The 18,041-nt window shown below is 43.8% G+C and overlaps 1 protein-coding gene across 1 annotated transcript in view; it reads right to left on the reverse strand.

The window, feature by feature from the left end:
• The window catches only part of mmp28 (matrix metallopeptidase 28), a 56,085-nt gene that overhangs the window by 19,135 nt on the left and 18,909 nt on the right, over window positions 1-18,041 (reverse strand). Inside the window, exon 3 of the mRNA XM_055657876.1 lies at window positions 10,914-11,101. Within this exon, the coding sequence (XP_055513851.1) occupies window positions 10,914-11,101 (188 nt within the window). The remainder of the gene's footprint in view (window positions 1-10,913; window positions 11,102-18,041) is intronic.

Below are 18,041 nucleotides of genomic sequence, written 5' to 3' on the forward strand. Positions count from 1 at the left end.
ACCTTGGGACACACGTACAATAACAACTTCCACTTCTAAAAAAATATTATAAAAGGACTGGACAAGCTAGAGGCAGGAAAAATGTTCCCAATGTTGGGTGAGTCCCAGAACCAGGGGGTAGAGAGGGAGAGAGGGGGCAGAGAGTGGGGGGGGGGGGGGGGGGGGGGGAGAGAGGGGGGGGAGGACAACTTGTTCTATTTGATCTCATTTGATTGTGCACGCCAGGTTGATTGCATTCGTGGAAACACGAGACGGTTGCAATCTCACACCCCAGTCCCATTGTGATGTCATATGTAAATGAGATCCATTGTGATTGGACGTCTGTGAGATGGCACTGTGACATCACCAATGGAAAGTGCTGCAAGTCTCCCACTTAAAAGCATATAATTTTTTTTAAATCAATGATTAAAACTTTAAAAATTTTGGGAATATAGGTTAGAATGCGACGGGAAGATGTTTATCCCAACAAGGGGAAAAATGTGAGTAGCATGGGTGAAAATGGGAAGGCTGTAGCCAAGCGTTTTGGAAGAAGATACAAATTAAGGAGAATAAAAGAAAGTCAACACAACCCTGCACACACACGGAAATTTGGGATGTTGGAACAGAGGGAAGAGTTTTAGTATAATATAGATTTAACAAATATCAACAATTGTTACTAATGCTGACTCGTCTCACAGAGGGAACTTCCAGCAGGATCTAGCAAAGAATTTCCTCTTTATAATCAACCAGTGGCTTCAGGTTTGATGGCTATTTGGCTGTGTCATGTATGATTCTCAATATAGCTATCTTATTGTAAATTCTCTCTCAAGCAGAGGTTATTTCCTCGTTGGTTTGTGGTTTCATGAACACCAGACATAATCAGAATGTTATTTTTATTCACATGTGAGACCTGACAATGAGTGCCTGGGCTTTCAAACAAATCATGCATCACAGAAAATATTACCCTCCACTGATAGCTAATTTCTGCAGTGATGGTTAGCAGCCTTAGCAATTGGGAACTGGAGGAAGGTTTTCAATTTAAAAAGTAGTTCCATAAAAATCCTCTTACAGAAAATCTTCTCATAGAAAGCCTCAAATTTCTGTCTTCCATCCCAATAATATAAAAGGGAGCCAGGCTGGATTGTGGAAGGAAATAACGGTTGACTGGGCACAAACTATTGAACTCTGGAATGTACAGCAATTTGTGTGAGATAATCAGGAAGTTCGCTTCTGATATGGGAACCGGCAGACACGTTGCATTTCTTGGAAAAGGCAAAAGGACAGCATTTAGTTATTTGCAGAGTTGCAAAGCATGCATCTCTAGCCAATGTTAGTATTAACAAATCATTAAGTGTAGACAGAACTGTTGTGGAACTGCTCCCATTTGCAATAATCACCGTTCCCTCGAAGATAAGGCCTTCTCCGCGCTTTAACTGCAGTCTAAGTAAACAATTAGTTTGTGCAGAAGCGTCAGTGCTGGAAGTAATTGCTTGACTTATATTTCTCCAGATTCCTCGTCAAATTGGAGAGAGTTTGGAATTAGTTTGTGAGTCCTTGCTTGACCAATCGACATCTTAACTGAGGACAAAAAATTATTACTACTCGAGCAGCTGATGAAGACCATCGATGCAGTGTGTTTGTGAAAATATAAATGCCTCTTAACCGCTTCCTCAAAGGAACATCTCCCCATCTTCTCACTGACCCAGTATCAAATTCCCAATTGTCAACAAAATGGTGCCCTGCATTGATAGGTTGTTAATCCAGTTTATGGTCAATGGTCGGCAGTGGCTGAGGAATTACCAACCTTCATTCTACTTTGTTTGGTTTATACAAGGCTCTGTATTAGGACCAGAAGAAGAAGAGTGGGAAGAGTGCCTGCGATTCTGGATAATGGGAAGAGAGGGGTAAATGTATAGATGCTTCATCTCTTTCCATTGTTTTGAGAAGGGGGTGGGAATTTGTGGAGAGTGAGCAATGAACCAGACAGAGTATTGAACTGAACAGTGTGTTGGACTAGTGACGTATTGGTTAAGTCAAGGTTAACTGTCAGATTCTTGGGCTGCTGATCAAGAGTTATGAGTTCAAATCTTACAAAGGGAAATGGGGAATTTATACTCAAGTCATTAAATAAATCAAGATTTTAAAACATGCCTAATCTCCATGAAACTTCTGGATTTTCAAAAATATTTGGTGCACTAGTGTCACTTCAGAATAGGAATTATCCATCCTTACTTGCCTACTGTGACTTTTAATTGCCTTCTCATTCGAGGGTAGATAATAAATTGCCAGGGACATCCTTATCTTGTGAACAAATGCCAATAAAAACAGTACATTCTCTTTGCAATGTTGAATGCAGAGGGGAAAGGAAGATGTGTATCTTGGTGATATCATGTTGGAGGAATCAGAAATTGACCCGCTGAATGTGGATCGGGGATTTATATCCTGGCCTCTGGGAGGGAGAAGATTTGCGGGGATTGTAATGGACTTGGGAGAGACACAACACACTGTCCATTTCTCGCCACTGATATTACCTGACCCATTGAATTCCTACAGCACTTTGTTTTTTGGTCAAGATTCCTACATCTGAATAGCTGGTACCTCCAAAGAAAATAAAGGGGTTATACAGGATAAAGGCAGGGATGATGTTTCCCCTGGATAACATATCTGGAAACAGAGGTCATACCCTCAAAGTGAAGTGCCCATCATTTAATTTCTTCACTCAAGAGGGCTGTACAAGCTCGTTTACTGGGTCTACTCAGGGCAGAGATTGGTGGATATTAAGGGACTCAAGAGACTTTAACCAAGAAGGTTGTACTGAGGTAAATGATCAGGCCTGATCTTAATCTGGCAGAGGGGTTTCTACTTTTTTATTTTTATTTCACGTGTTCTCAATTCAACACATTTACTGCTCAAGATGCCATCTCCTCTTCTTTTAAAAATTCCCATCAAATATAATTCTCCATTACATTAATGAAATGAATCTTGGCATTTTATTATGGGCATAATTCAGGAGTTATAAAAATTATTAACACATTGACCTGGGGAGCCAGGCTTTTCAAGAACATTCGAATTGACAATGGAAGCTACACCCCTGAGAAAGACATGGAGGTTAGCAAGTTCAAGAAAGGATATATGTTGGCTGAGTAATGTTAGATTTGATTATACGAACCACACAATGAGAGAAGAACATTCAGTTAACACAAGGGCTGGAGGATGTAAGTCGGCCAGCCAGGCAGAAGGACCCTTTTGCTCTTCTTTGGAAACACCCAGTGGGATTCTTTAAGCACAAGAGCAGGTTTGAGAAGACTCTGAACAGATCAAGCCTCTGGTAATTGAGCACTCCCTGTGGGGTGTACTGAAGAATCAAAGTTAGATCATGCACTTAATACCAACAGTACAATTTGAACCTGTTGAGTCAACATTGTATTTCAAAAGGTAATTCCGAGTTCAAAAGATTTTTTTGAGTCACTTTGCTTCAACGAGAAGATTGGGAACAATGAGTGCATTCATGTAACCATCTCACTGCCATTGACATCTTCACCATTACGGACAAATGGGTAACATAAACTCTATATAAATATTTTCTTGATCACATCCATTTGATAATGTCTTTTTACAACAGGATTTTAGGGAATTTGAAGTTAAGAAATCCTTTGATATTGCTATTTTATTGCCAGTAGTTACACATATATGATTCAATCAAACAATACCTTCCCATCACCTCAAAGTTAAAAGAACTAAAGCATTGTCTTGGTCCAGGTACTTACCTCAATATAGTAGAGAAAAACACTCCCTGACTTGCATGTAATTTTATTTACAGTAGAAACAGATAACATTCACTCACTTCAGAACTGCTTCCAAAGGCAAGATTTAGTGATTTGAATGACAAAGGTCATTGAAAGTTTGATAGTGGAAAAGCAAATGACAGGTATAGGCAACGACAATCAAAAGAATCCCTTTGGGAAGATGGAGGATGTGTCAAGATCCTTCAGCACCTTACCTGATTCAATCATTGGATGTGGTATGATTTATAAGGCCATTGACTAAGAATTGGTTGCCCTCATCAAATTGCAGTGAGCAGGCTAGAAGAAAATAAATCACTTTCCTAGCTTAAACCTTTTTTGTAGATTAAGATATAGCAAAATCTATAAAGGGCGGATGAGCTTCTAGCGAGCCAACGGCTACCCACACTTCAGTAGAAGTTGCGATCACTGTCGTACACAGCATTGTAAGGAATGATGATAAAGCACACACACCAAAATCCTATACTTCCAGCGGCAGAAGTCCGCAGGAACTGGAGGACAGAGGTGTGTGGTGCGTGCGTCACCGTTCCCGTTGGAAACCAGCACCGCGTCGCTAATGTTTTCAACAACAATGATGATGATGATGAAAATCTAAAACCAAATCTTGCCCCTGCATACGTTTCACCAGTAGCCACTACATATCAAGCCTGCAGCTCTGCTGATTTTTCCTGTGTCTGGAGCTGTTATAAGCCCATGTTATGTAAGTTGAGATCCATAATGACTTAGGGTAAAACTAACCATTGACTTCCTTGCTCAGTGTGCCCCAGTTCTATCAGCACAGACTGTGAGTGATTTGAAGGACTCCTGATAATTAATAGTGCTGATAAGGTCAGGAATCATAAATTTTCATGTCTTTACTCACTCCGAAACAATTCCACAGAATGCACCAACGAACCTCGAAAGCAGCTTTCAGCCAAGTTAGATTTCAGTTCTTTATTTCTAAATACCACAGCAAAAAACAAAAATCAAAATTGATCAGTTCCGAGCCCTCAATTGGATTTGCACGGCGAGAATTTTGTGGCAAATGTTCGGGGCTCCCAATTCCCCAAGCTAGGAAATGAACTGCTTACACAGAGATTCCTGCTGCTTCTAATCACTGTCCACAAACATCCTTTCCAAAATTTCCCAGGAATGCTTGGACACCTAGACTCCTGACAGCAATTCCCAAAGCTCCAGAATTAATCAGCTTTGACAGGGTTTTTTTTCAACAATGTTGGTTTTCGTCACTTCCAAGGGTCTGTTCACTCCCTGGGGCCTGACAGCTGCTGAAACAATCTCCTCCAGCCAGTGACACTGGATAGCAGGCAAACAGTGAGGTTCAACCCATACAGCCATAACCAAGGATGGAGGTTACACAGGCCTGGTGCCTCTGCTCCAGGACTCTGGGGACATGAAGCTCTTTGGTCTGCCCAAGCTTTGTTAACTTCCCAGCAGAGCGAGATGTATGTCGGGGAACGTTGCCGACTGGCCCACTGCAGAATGCATGAGTACAGTACGTGCTGAGGGGCGCTATGAAGCTTGGTGCAGCCAACGCCAGGTATCTGTGGGGGCGGGCGACAATCTAGGGTCCCTCCGCTGCTGGACATGGGGGACAGAGTGGTGGAGACGCCCCTCAAAATAAGAGAATGGATTTCACACCAGTGGGCCACACGAGTAGCAAGGGTGTGGGGTAAAATTGCGATTTTCAAGATGGTTAGATTTAGCTCTTAGGGCTAAGGGAATCAAGGGATATGTGGAAAAAGCCAGAACGGGGTACTGATTTTGGATGATCAGCCATGATCATATTGAATAGCGGTGCTGGCTCAAAGGGCCGAATGGCCTAAGCCTGCGCCTATTTTCTATGTTACTAGATAAGGTGGTATTATAAATAAAATTGAAAACACATGAAATAGGTCAGGCAGCGTCTGCAGTGAGAGAAGCAGAGCTAATAAAGTTCTGCAGTCTCTTGTGGTACCTGGCTCTTTTGAATAGAATGTTGTTGTTAACCAGGAAAGGTGGATCCTTCCCTTCGAATTTTTCTTTTTTGGTGGAATATATCCATTCTGTGAATTCAAAAGGGTCCCTTTAAATGTCTCCCACTGGATTTCTACTTAACAATCCCTTAACCACATTTTTAACTCACTCTACATTCACGCCCCAACAATTGACTTTATTTACATTTAAATTACTAAACCAGAGTCCATTCTCTCCCCCCCCCCTCCCATCTCAAACTGAATGTCACACTCAATCATATAAAGATCACTTCTACATGATGTGGCCATTAATTATTACAGCCTGTTCCCCAGCTGGCTCCAAAACGTGTTCTTCTGAGAAATCACCCTGAAAAAACTCTGCTCGTCCAAACGTTCTCTGCCAAGCCAATGTCCCCAGTCTACATGTAGATTAAAAATCCCCTATGATTATTCCTTTATCTCCTGGCAAGCTCCCACTATGTTTTTCTTATATACTCTGTTTTACCACATGGTAAGTGCTCAACAACGAATATATCACTTCTATTGGTGACTTTTCAAGTTTTTTTTAAGCATTACCCAAACCACCTTTACATCCTGGTTCCCCAAACTTAGATTTCCCTCTCCATTGCTCTAAGACGGACATTATTAAACATATCCACATATTTGAATCCATAGTTTATTCTCTGCTAATAAAAAGTTTCTGTAAACCTTTATCCAGTTTATGCTTCTAAGGATCTGTAAACGTACACTCCAAGGTCCCATAGCTTCTTCACATCCCTCAATATCTTGCCATATATTGTCTATTCTCTTGCACTATTGAAGCTCCCAAAATGCATTCCCTTACACTTCTCTGGATTAAATTCCTTTTGCTACTCAACAGACCAAACCGTCCCTACTTTCCTGCAGTCAACAGCCTTCCTCCTGACTGTCAACCACAAAATCGACATTCATATAATTTGCCAAAATGTTCATCGTGCCCCTTAACAATTAGGGCTGAATCATTAATATATATTACAAACAGCAAGGTGACAGAGTGCTGACTGATCTCTCTGTACCCCACCGACAACATCTAAAAGACTTGGGAATAATTCTCCTATGACCCAGCCTTGGAACTAATTTACCACATTCTTTTTTAGGCAAGGTCTTTCACATGACATTGAGGGGCATGGACCAGGAGCACACCAAAGCCCCGTCAATGGTAGAAAGAGATCTCTCAAAAGTACCCTTTTCCCGCATATGTGATAATATATCGGTGGCATAGCAGAAATATTAGATCAATTCAGCATGCCAAGAATGACCAGCGAGTATAAACTATTGACTCTGCATGGTGCTGCGAGGATGTAAAATTCCATATCACTTCAAATATTTTTGTACCAGGTTCTGCATTCTTTTGGCGATTAGTTCCCAAAGCAAGCCACGGGCAAACACGGCCATCTTTCAACATCCAACACCTCCGCTGCAGAAGAGCAAACAGTCCTGGCAGAAGCCTAAATTAAAACATGGTGCAATAGCCAAAATCTCTTATTCTCGAGGGTTAGGAACTTATTCTTCAACTTGTACACTCATCTGTGTTGACTGACTGTCAATCTGGTACAGGTACTGTACTCTGGAATTTAGCTCTAATCTGTAGTGAAGGAAAAGCAGGACTGGGGAGTGTTGCACTGTCGTAGGTGAGACTAATCAAACAACATTTGTCCTGTCAGGGATGATTGATAATTCACCGTGTCACGATTTAAAGCTGCACTGGGAAGGTCACTTTGTGGCCACGCAGATTGTTTAGAGTTTAGAGATACAGCATGGCTACAGGCCATTCAGCCCACTGAGTCCACGCCTTCTATTGATCACTCTAGTTCTGTGCTATCCCACTTTTGCATCCTACACACTTGGGGCAATTTACAGAAGCCGAATAACATACAAATCTGCACAGCGTTATAATGTGGGAGGAACCCAGAAACATGTGGAGACAACCCATGCAGTCACAGGGAGAACGTACAGACTGCGCACTGACTGGCACTGTGAGGCAGCAGCTCTACCGCTGTGCCACGGTCTGGCATTAATCTCATGGCCATTTGAGGGAGCTTGCTTTGTCCCATGTGAAAGAACTTGGCTGTGAAGCAAATTATGTGGGATTAAGATCTCCTACAATCCCCACGGGCAGGAAACTGACCATGTGATAACCACCCAGCTCAGTTCAAATTATCCCCAGTTCGGGTTGACTGCATGACCCAGGAAAAGTACATTAAATTCAGACACTGTTATGTAAGCAAACGCAGACATCAGTTCACACAATGAAAGAGGCCACAAATGGCGAATGGGATAAATGAGCGGTTCTGTGTATTCCAGTGTTGATTGAGGAAGTAATGCCGGCCAGGATACTCTGCTCTTCCTTGCATTGTCCTTCAGAACCTACAGTATAAAATCAGCCTAAAAATGCAGGCGGTTTTTATTTCTCCCGAGAACTTCAACAACCCTGACCATGCAGCGCTCCATCAAGGCGGAAATTATTTGACTGTGTCCTGGAGGGGAGTTTGAACCCATGACTTTAAGACTCAGAGAGTAGGAATTGACAGCAACGAGAATGGAAATATAACACAGGAACCGTGCTAATTTGCCGAGACAAAAAAAATGGGGAAAACAATAGTGGCCCAAAATTCTGTGCTGATAAAGAGTTTGAGACATTTCCACTCCACTTCTTGCTGTAGGTCCGACTTGAGTTTATTTGCAAATAAACTATTTTGATTTGGGTGAAAAGGTGAAGAATGTAAAGGTCCCTGAAGGAAAGGCATCCAAACCATGGCTTGGAATGGAGTTTTATCCGCAAGCACCAACATATCAGGGAGTCTGCAGGCTGCAGCAGGTCTGGACAGCATGCAGCAGCAGGGGGTTGGGAGATGGATTGACACAGGGGAACCCTCTCGTGTGTAATGTTACTGAAGTGTTCACCACACGTTGAAAAATTACAGGTGTTCAGGTTTGAACAGGCCTCTTGGCATGAAAATTGATGGAATATCTCCTTAAGAGAAAAAAGTCTTTGCTAAATACTGGTCCTAATATCCTGCACGGCCATCTAACAGCCAGTGATGTTTTTCTCATGTCTCCGAAGTCCACTGGGACATTTGCAGTAGCAGCATTGAGACGATCAACTCTGCTTAGTGTCAGCCACAGTGTGGTCATTGGCATGTCAGGGGTTATGGGAAGAAGTCAGGAGAATAGGGTTAGGAAGGAGAGAAAGATCAGCAATGAATGAATGGCAGAATAGACTTGACGGGCTGAATGGCTGAATTCTGCTCCTATCACTTATTACCTTATGTCCAGGTAGCTTCATTAGGCACAGGGTGTCTGTACAAAAGTGGTGTTGTGGGAATGTTACTGGAACTATCTATCAAGCCTAAAGACCCACCAAGGCCACAGTACACCATCCCTAGGTGCCATTACTGGTCAAGCGTTCATGCTTCACCCTGACATCCGGTGCTGTCTGAGTCTCAAAGACATGAAGATTGTTTGGTGAATTGGCAAATGTCTCCAATGTTCTCTCCGGGGGTTATTGGTGGGAATATAAGCAGAAAGTCACAGGAGAAATGAATGGGTAATGTGATTGCCTTGCAAGCTGCCAAAGGCTCAACCGAGCCGAATGGCTTTCTGCCATGTCATATGGAAATATCAAATGGAGACCCGGCCCTTCCTTAAAACGTAGGTTTCTTCCCGATACCAGGCTGTAAAATCCTGGTATCGGGGTGAATATCAGGATTTCATCTCGTAAAACAAATAGAGTAAGGCTGTCCAACCAACATTTTGATATACGTAGTTTTCCCCATTCCATATTCGGTATTGACCGAGTAGCTTTTTATAAACAAGAAAGTAATGTAATCGCTTCCTCCTAAATTCAACTGAGATCTGGAATGTTTCTCAGTGCAGTTCTCTGAGACTTTTCCGAATATAAGTAATCTTCCATCCTTCTCGCGAGAAGTGGATGAAGGAATTTGCAGGCGTGGTGCAGAGAAGGCATCTTCCACAGGTACATGTTGGGTGTTGGTTCGGGGGGAGTGTGGCTCGGCACGCTCAGGAGAAGCGACAAAACCTGGCAACTAAAGCATTAAAAATCACTGCTTCTTAAAGTGAAACCACTGCACAGCTCTAGGGTTGTAAACTAGTTCTCTCTGGTGCACTTGCAACGTATACAGAGAGCGGGCAGTGTTGACAGTTGTCAAAACTCAACTTGATTAAACCGGTAGGATTGTAGCTGTCTTGGCACTTGGAAACATGGAGCTGCTGACAACTGCTATCCAATGTAACCTGGGAGATGAGCACTGGGAGGACTCAGAGGCTTCAGCAAGCAACAGCAACGAAGGGTCTTGACTCGAAATGTGACCTATTCCTTTCCTCCAGAAAAGACTGTCTGTCCTGCTGAGTTACTCCAGCTTTTTGATGTATATCTTTGGTTTAAACCAGCTTCTGCAGTTCCTTCCCACACTCACAGCCCAAGTATTTGATGAACAACTGGCACCCCCAGCTCGAGGGACCAACACATAGCAGTGTCGTCCACAGAGCACTAGAAATCTGTGAGGACTAGCATCTGTGCGATTTAAATTAATCGGATAAGATTGTAATTGTCACAACCCCGCCGTTCTGTATTTCTTCATTTTAAACATGAGCCAATGTTTAAAATGCAGAAACTAGTGTTGAAATACCAGCAACACAAATCACTGATTTTCTCTCCTCACTTCATATATGCATCCATACTCCTTACTGATTAAAGCCTTGAAAATGCAAAGCAAAACACATGCTGGGAATCTGAAGTCCAAACAGAAACTGCTGGAAACACTGAGGAGGACAGTCAGCATGTATGGAGGGAGAAACAGCTAATGCTTCAGTCCGCGGCCCCCTGTCAGGACATTTTAAAGCTTTGCCGCAACACGCTGCTATTATCAGGGGATCGAGGGCCCAGGCCAGCGTTTACCTTAGATGGACACAAAAAAGCTGGAGTAACTCAACGGGACAGGCAACATCTCTGGAGAGAAGGTATGGGTGACACTTCGGGTCGAGACCCTCCTTCGTCCCCGAAACATCACCTATTCCTTCTCTCCAGAGATGCTGCCCATCCCGCTGAGTTACACCAGCTTTTTGTGTCCATCTTCGATTTAAACCAGCATCTGCAGTTCCTTCCTACACCAGAGTTTACCTTGCTGTGAGTAGCGCTTCACCCGCCGGGAATCCCCGGCTCGGCCGAGGAAGAGGGCCTCCACTCGCCCCCCCCAGCTCCCGTGGCTCCCGACGTCCTGCACTCCGCAGCGCGGCACGGCCATCTGGTGGACTGTCTGCTTGTCCAGGACTCCACTGACCGGCAGATGGGAAATCCACTGGAACTCCCTGCGGAGAAAACCACATCGGAGAAAAAACAGTGAGACTGTGGGTCCCAGGGCAGCACAACGATAGCTAAAACCGGAGAAGGGGAACAGGATGGTCTGAGGGAATTACACAGCAGATCAGAGGGGCTGAGTAGCCTGTACCAGAATAGTGAACGGCTTGGATAGAGTGGATGTGGAGAGGATGTTTCCACAAGTGTGAGAGTCTAGGACTAGAGGTCATAGCCTCAGAATTAAAGGACCTTTTTTTAGGAAGACGAGGAGGAATTTCTGTAGTCAGAGGGTGGTGAATCTGTGGAATTCTTCGCCACAGATGGTTGTGAAGGCCAAATCAGTGGTTATTTTTAAGGCAGAGATAGATAGATTCTTGATTAGTACAGGTGTCAGAGGTTATGGCAAGAAGGCAGGAGAATGGGGTTAGATGGGAAAGATAGATCAGCCATGATTGAATGGCGGAGTAGACTTGATGGGCCGAATGGCCTAATTCTACTCCTATTCCTTACGACTTTATGGGCCATGTGGGAGGTAGAGAGAACAGAGCATAACAGGAGCAAACACCCCATCAACTTCATTGGTAAATTTGCAGCTGTGAATATGTAAGTGAAAAGCCTTTTTGATATTATTTCAGTGCAAGAGAGAAATTTGGATGAAAGTCAACAGATGTTCCTCAGCAGCAGACTGAATTTGATTTTATCTTCTTCAACCAATGCTAAAAGCGGTCTCAATTCTCAGTGAAGGCCCCTTCAGTACAAGAGGCCTACTTTTGCCCCACAGGCTTGAAATGCAATGGAATGGAATGCAAGGTTGTTGCAGAGGCTTGCTGCTCCCACAAGTATGTGCATCGTAATCACCCTGCTCTGGCAGTATACTACACACCCTCAAGGGCCAAATCCTGTCAAGTAAGAAAGTATCAGGTAAAATTCAGTTATGCATTGCTCAAGGGCTGTTAATCTTTGGAAAAGAACATGGCTTAATCTACCCTCTCGAGTGGAAGGAACAGAACCTGTGACCACATTCAGTGAAAACAGGAGATCTCCCTCCAGGTGACTCAGTCTTATTCGCGGTACAATAGGCGTCACTGGGCAAAAACAGGTGCCAAAAAACAGAAGCAAAAAATCTGCCCACACTCCTGAAAACACAGATTAAACTGTGCCGGGTGAGGACAAGCTAGTTTTGGGTGAATGACCCAGGCATTGATAGTCCATCATACATGAGGCGCGAGGTGTCTCGTGCAACAGGAGCAGGTCTGGTGTGAGGAAACGTACACACAGGTCTTCCTTCTATAATCTCCCCCATGGAGGTTGTGAGTTGTGGACACTATTATGTTGATACTTGGGATTAGATCTGCTGTGGAGTTCATCAGTGCCGGGGTAGGGAGGTTAGTCTGAGGACATCAATAAGAAAGTGTGAGAATGATCCTTAAAGCAATAAGCCCAACCAGGAATTGCAGTAATTCCTCAATTTCCTCCATTTACAAAATATTGCTTATAGTTTGGGCGGCACGGTGGCGCAGCTTGGAGACCCAGGTACGATCTTGACTACAGGCTGTCTGCATGTTTGCACGCTCTCCCCGTGACCTGCTTGGGTATTCTCCAGGTGCTCCGGTGTCCTCACACACTCCAAAGACATACAGGTTTGTAGGCTAATTAGCTTGGTAACATTGTAAATTGTCCGCAGTGTGTGTAAGATAGTGATAGTGTGCGGGGATCGCTGGTCGGCTCGGACTTGGGGGGCCGAAGGGCCAGTTTCCACGCTGTATCTCTAAACTAAACTAAACCAAAACACATTTTCCAAAAGTGCCTCACTAACATACATTGAGGAATGGATGTAAACGGGTGTGAACTCCCTCAGTAGCGCAGGTTAGCATGTCTCTACTACTGCACCGAGGCAGATTCCAAGATTCCAAGCCTCCACCAAAGACCCGCTTCAGTGTGAAATCAAAGTGGATCACAGTCCTGATCTGCACAGTACGCTTTCAGGCAACAGAAGTAAAGATGAGAGTTTCACTCTGTTAAGCGTAGTGTGTATACCTACCGTCAGTACCTACCAAAGACTCCATCCAGTTTCTGCAGGAATGCTATGGAACACCAAGCACCCCAAAGCATTTGGGCTGTTTGAAGAATTGGATCCTGAATTGTGAAAATGTTCATGGAATCTGTGTCGAGATTGTATCAATATTATCACACAACCAATTGTTGGATTTGTGCATATAGTGGTGCTGTGTCCTGTTGCTTACTACAGGACCAACATTTTAAAAGGGAACTTTTTTGATTGTACAAATAATGTGGGACATCTGGCATTATAAATATTAACTCTTTATTTTGGTAGCACAATACTGTTGGAGTAACTTCAAGAAAAAACTGAACACACAGCACAACACAGGCCGTTTGGTGCAATTGGTTACGCCCATGTTTATGATTCATTGGAGCCTCTTCCTCCCCTCAACCACTCCTTTAGCAAATCCCTCTGCTCCTTCACATTCCACCAGCTCGACTCTAAAGCTAATCATCACTGCTCTATGTCAGGCTATTGATAACATTACTGCAGATGAAAATGGGGTGAAACAGTTTAGAACAAGGAATTTGGTGCAGAGTTATACACATACAATAAAGCAGGGAACTTTAGCCTTTCAGACATTTTTTTGAAAGCTGACAAAAACATTATAAACAATCTATAAAGCTCAAGGTTTCATAAAAAAACAAAGAGGCAATGCAAAGGTGGTCCTGATCATTGTTTAGGCTGCGGGGAGAACATTATGTCCAATTGTGAGCCTGTAGTGGGGAAAATATCAAAATCCTGGAAAGGATGCAAAACAGATTTGCTGAATAGGCCCTGGTTTAGTTGAGGAGGGATGAGTTTAGTTGAGCAGGATGGGTTTAGTTGAGCAGGAGATAGACACATAAATGCCGGTAACCCAGCGGGACAGGCAGCATCTCTGGAGTGAAGGAATGAGTGATGTTTTGGGTCGAGACCCTTCTTCAAGCCAGGGACAGCTGTAAGTAAGTAAGTTTATTGGCCAAGTATTCACATACAAGGAATTTGTCTTGGTGCTCCGCCCACGTAACAACATGACATACAGTGACAGTTACGAGTGACTCAAAAAACACTAAACATTAATAATAATAAAACATTAATGATAAAACAACATTGATCAAGCATGTGAACCAACAAAATACCAGATCAAAGGGAGGCTACAGATTTTTGGCTGTTGAGTAGAGCAACTACTCGTGGATAAAAACTGTTTTTATGTCTGGCTGTGGCAGCTTTGACAGTCTGGAGTCGCCTTCCAGAGGGAAGTGATTCAAAGAGTTTGTGGCCAGGGTGAGAGGAGTCCGAGATGATCTTGCCCGCTCGCTTCCTGGCCCTTGCAGTGCACAGTTCATCAATGGAGGGAAGGTTGCAGCCAATAACCTTCTCAGCTGATCGGACGATTCGCTGCAGCCTCCAGGTGTCGTGCTTGGTGGCTGAGCCAAACCGGACCATGGTGGAGAAGGTGAGCAGGGACAAGTTTAGTTGAGTACAGATGGGGTGAGTGGGAAGGGACAGGTTTAATTGAGCAGAGATGGGGGATACGTACCCTTGAAATGCAGTATTTTGCAGTTCAAGGGCAGTAAACTGACAGAGGGAAGCAGGCAACAGCTTGTGAGGGGCAACTGCTGCAGGGTTCATGAGGCTGAAAGCATTCAATACTAATGAGAAAACCTCTTTCTTTCCACCAACCACTGCTATCCCTCCAATTCTCCAAAGTTCCCAATCCACCTTCAACATTTCCATATTCCTGACTTTCCAATCCTATAAATCTCAAGTATGTCCAGAACCATCCAGGTAATAACAAGGAACTGCAGATGCTGGGTAATACCAAGGATAGACACAAAATGCTGGAGTAACTCAGCATGTCAGACAGCATCCCCGGAGAACATGGATAGGTGACGTTTCGAACATGGATAGGTGACGAATCCTTCTTCCTGCTCTCCCCTGTAATCAGACTGAAGAAGGGTCAGGTGGAAATAGATGAGATCATAAGAGGGGTGGAGGGAAGGGGAATGAGGAAAATATATTTCCTCCTATGTGTGAATGTAATCTAAATCTACCAGGATTTAAAAATAAGAGACACCAGAAACTGCAGATGCTGTCATCTTGAGAAATATGCAAAGTGCTGGTGAGACTCAGCAGGTCAGGCAACATCCCGAATCGAAATGTCATCTCTGAAGAAGGGCCTCGACCAAAGATATCATCTGTCAGTTTGAAGAAGGGACCTGACCTGAAATATTACCTGTGTGTTGGAAGAATGGTCCCGACCAGAAATATAATCTGTCCATTCCATCCACAGATACTGCCTGACCTGCTAGTTCTTCCAGTGCTTTATGTTTTGTTTTAATTGTTTAAATTGTTTAAACCTTTTCACCCAGAGAGTCGTGAATCTGTGGAATTCTCTGCCACATAAGGCCGTGAAGGCCCATTCACTGGATGTTTTCAAGAGAGAGTTAGATTTAGCTCTTAGGGCAAAGGGAATCAAGGGATATGGGGGGAAAACTGGAACAGGGTACTGATTTTGGATGATCAGTCATGATCACATTGAATGGCGGTGCTGGCTTGAAGGGCTGAATGGCCTACTCCTGCACCTATTTTCTATGTTTCTATGACTCTTTGACAGAATGAAAGGGTTTTGACCTGAAAGGTTATCTCTGTTTTGCTTTCAGCAGCCTGACCTACTGAATGCTGGCAGCATTTTGCTGAATTTATTTTAGATTTCAAGCATCCGCAGTTTTTTTAAACTTTTAAAGTAAATATATTGCTTGGGGTCGTGCTGGCTGCTGGGCTATTGAAGGCTCAGAGTGACTGGGCTACACAAGAGTTAATCGTGAATCTGCTCTGAACTAGATTCCAACAGGGCCAACAGTTAGGGTGACAACAGTCAGTCTCAGTAGATAGACAAAAGTGTTGGAAAAACTCAGCGGGTGCAGCAGCATCTATGGAGCGAAGGAAATAGGCAACGTTCCAGATGTGGTTTTACACCTCCACTCGGTCCGCTTAATGGCTCAGCATTTCAACCCCCCCTCCCATTCCATATCCGACCTCTCTGTCCTGGGCCTCCTCCATGGCCAGAGTGAGCACCACCTCATATTCCGCTTGGGCAGTCTGCACCCTAGCGGTATAAACACTGAATTCTCCCAATTCCGTTAGCCCTTGCTGTCTCCTTCCCTTCTTCACTCTGAAGAAGGGTTTCAGCCCGAAACTTTGCCTATTTCCTTCAACACTTTTGTCTACCTTCGATTTTCCAGCATCTGCAGTTCCTTCTTAAACAGTCAGTCTCAGTATCTGGGTTAACGATCAGTGTGTAAGATGATCAGGAGATTAAGCTCTCCACTACCTTCCAGGCTAATTACTGGTGATCAGGCCCAAGTACTGGAGAGCAAGCTTCCACTTGGAACCATGCCTGGCACCAGATCTGGGGAACTGTATCAAATACAGGATGAAGATTTAAGAATAACATTCAGGAAACAATACTTTGCAAACTGTACATTGGGGGAACTGTATGCTCACAGAACGAACATCTGACAAACTACTCACAGTAAAGGATCAACATCTAACAAACTAGTTGCAGTAAAGGGTAAACACCTGAGAAACTGTGTACATTATTCAGTCAACAGCAGGGAAACCTCATATAACAAAAGATCCACAAATATTAAAAGGCCAAGATCTGGAAAACCACATACAGCGAAGAATCAACATCTGCAAAACTACACAGAGGTAAGGAGTAACATCTGGAAAACGAGCTATACTAAAGGAACAGTACCTCATATTCTGCTTGGGTAGGAACAAACATTGAATTCTACATTTTCAAATAATAATACCCACTACCTCCCCTCCCTTTCCCCTGCCCTCATTCCTACCCCAACGCAAGCACATTTCTCCCACCACCCCAATCACCGAGTTCATTTTCCCTTGTCCATATGCTCACCTCTCTTTTCCTTTTATCCTACTTATTTCTCCTCCCCCGTCTCTCCCCACCCATTTCACTCTTTCCCGCTTTACATTTCACTCCTCTTCTTTTCCTTACCTGATGCACTTTTGTTTCCTTTTTACCCCTACCCTTTGCCACTTACTCCACCCATTTGCCAGTCAATCCCTTCATCTGTACCCCAAGATAGACACAAAGAGCTGGAGATACTCAGCGGGACAGGCAGCATCTCTGGAGAGAAGGATGCTGCCTGTCCCACTGAGGGACTCTAGCTTTTTGTGTCTATCTTCGGTTTGAACCAGCATCTGCAGTTCCTCACCTGTCACCTGTACCCACCTGTCTCCAGCCAGGTATAGCCCCACCCAAACAATTCATTTCCAACCTTCTCCCACCTATTAGTCTAAAGATGGGTCCCAATCTGAAACGTGGTCTGTCCATTCCCTCCACAGTTGCTATCTGACCCACTGAATTCCTCCAGCACTTTGTTTTTTTTACTAAACTATTACTACAGAAGGAACAAAATGCAGCAAATGATCAGAAGATATGAAATATATATGAGTTGTTCACTGAAATTTCCAGGTTGTGTTTCAGCTTCCCATTGCTGTGGGTTCACTATTTCTAAAGCAAACTTCAGCTACTGTTAATAGACAGAAAATGCTGGAGTAACTCAGCGGGACAGGCAGCATCTCTGGAGGAGAGAAGGAATGGGTGACGCTTCGTGTCAAGACCCTTCTTCAGACTGAAACGTCACCAATTCCTTCTCTCCAGAGATGCTGCCTGTCTTCGATTTAAACAAGCATCTGCAGTTCTTTCCTACACATTTTTTCAGCTACTGTAATGCTGAAACCTGATGTATATTCCAGCATCTCTTCCAATCGGGGTTTTGTGGCACAAGTCACATCGTTTCTTTCCAAAGAGCAATATGTGCTTCAGCAAAACCTCGAGGTCCCCCTCTCTCTCTTGGAGTTTTTCCAGCATTTTC

The sequence above is a fragment of the Leucoraja erinacea genome, chromosome 28, assembly GCF_028641065.1.
Source record: "Leucoraja erinacea ecotype New England chromosome 28, Leri_hhj_1, whole genome shotgun sequence".
Taxonomy (NCBI): Eukaryota; Metazoa; Chordata; class Chondrichthyes; order Rajiformes; family Rajidae; genus Leucoraja; species Leucoraja erinaceus.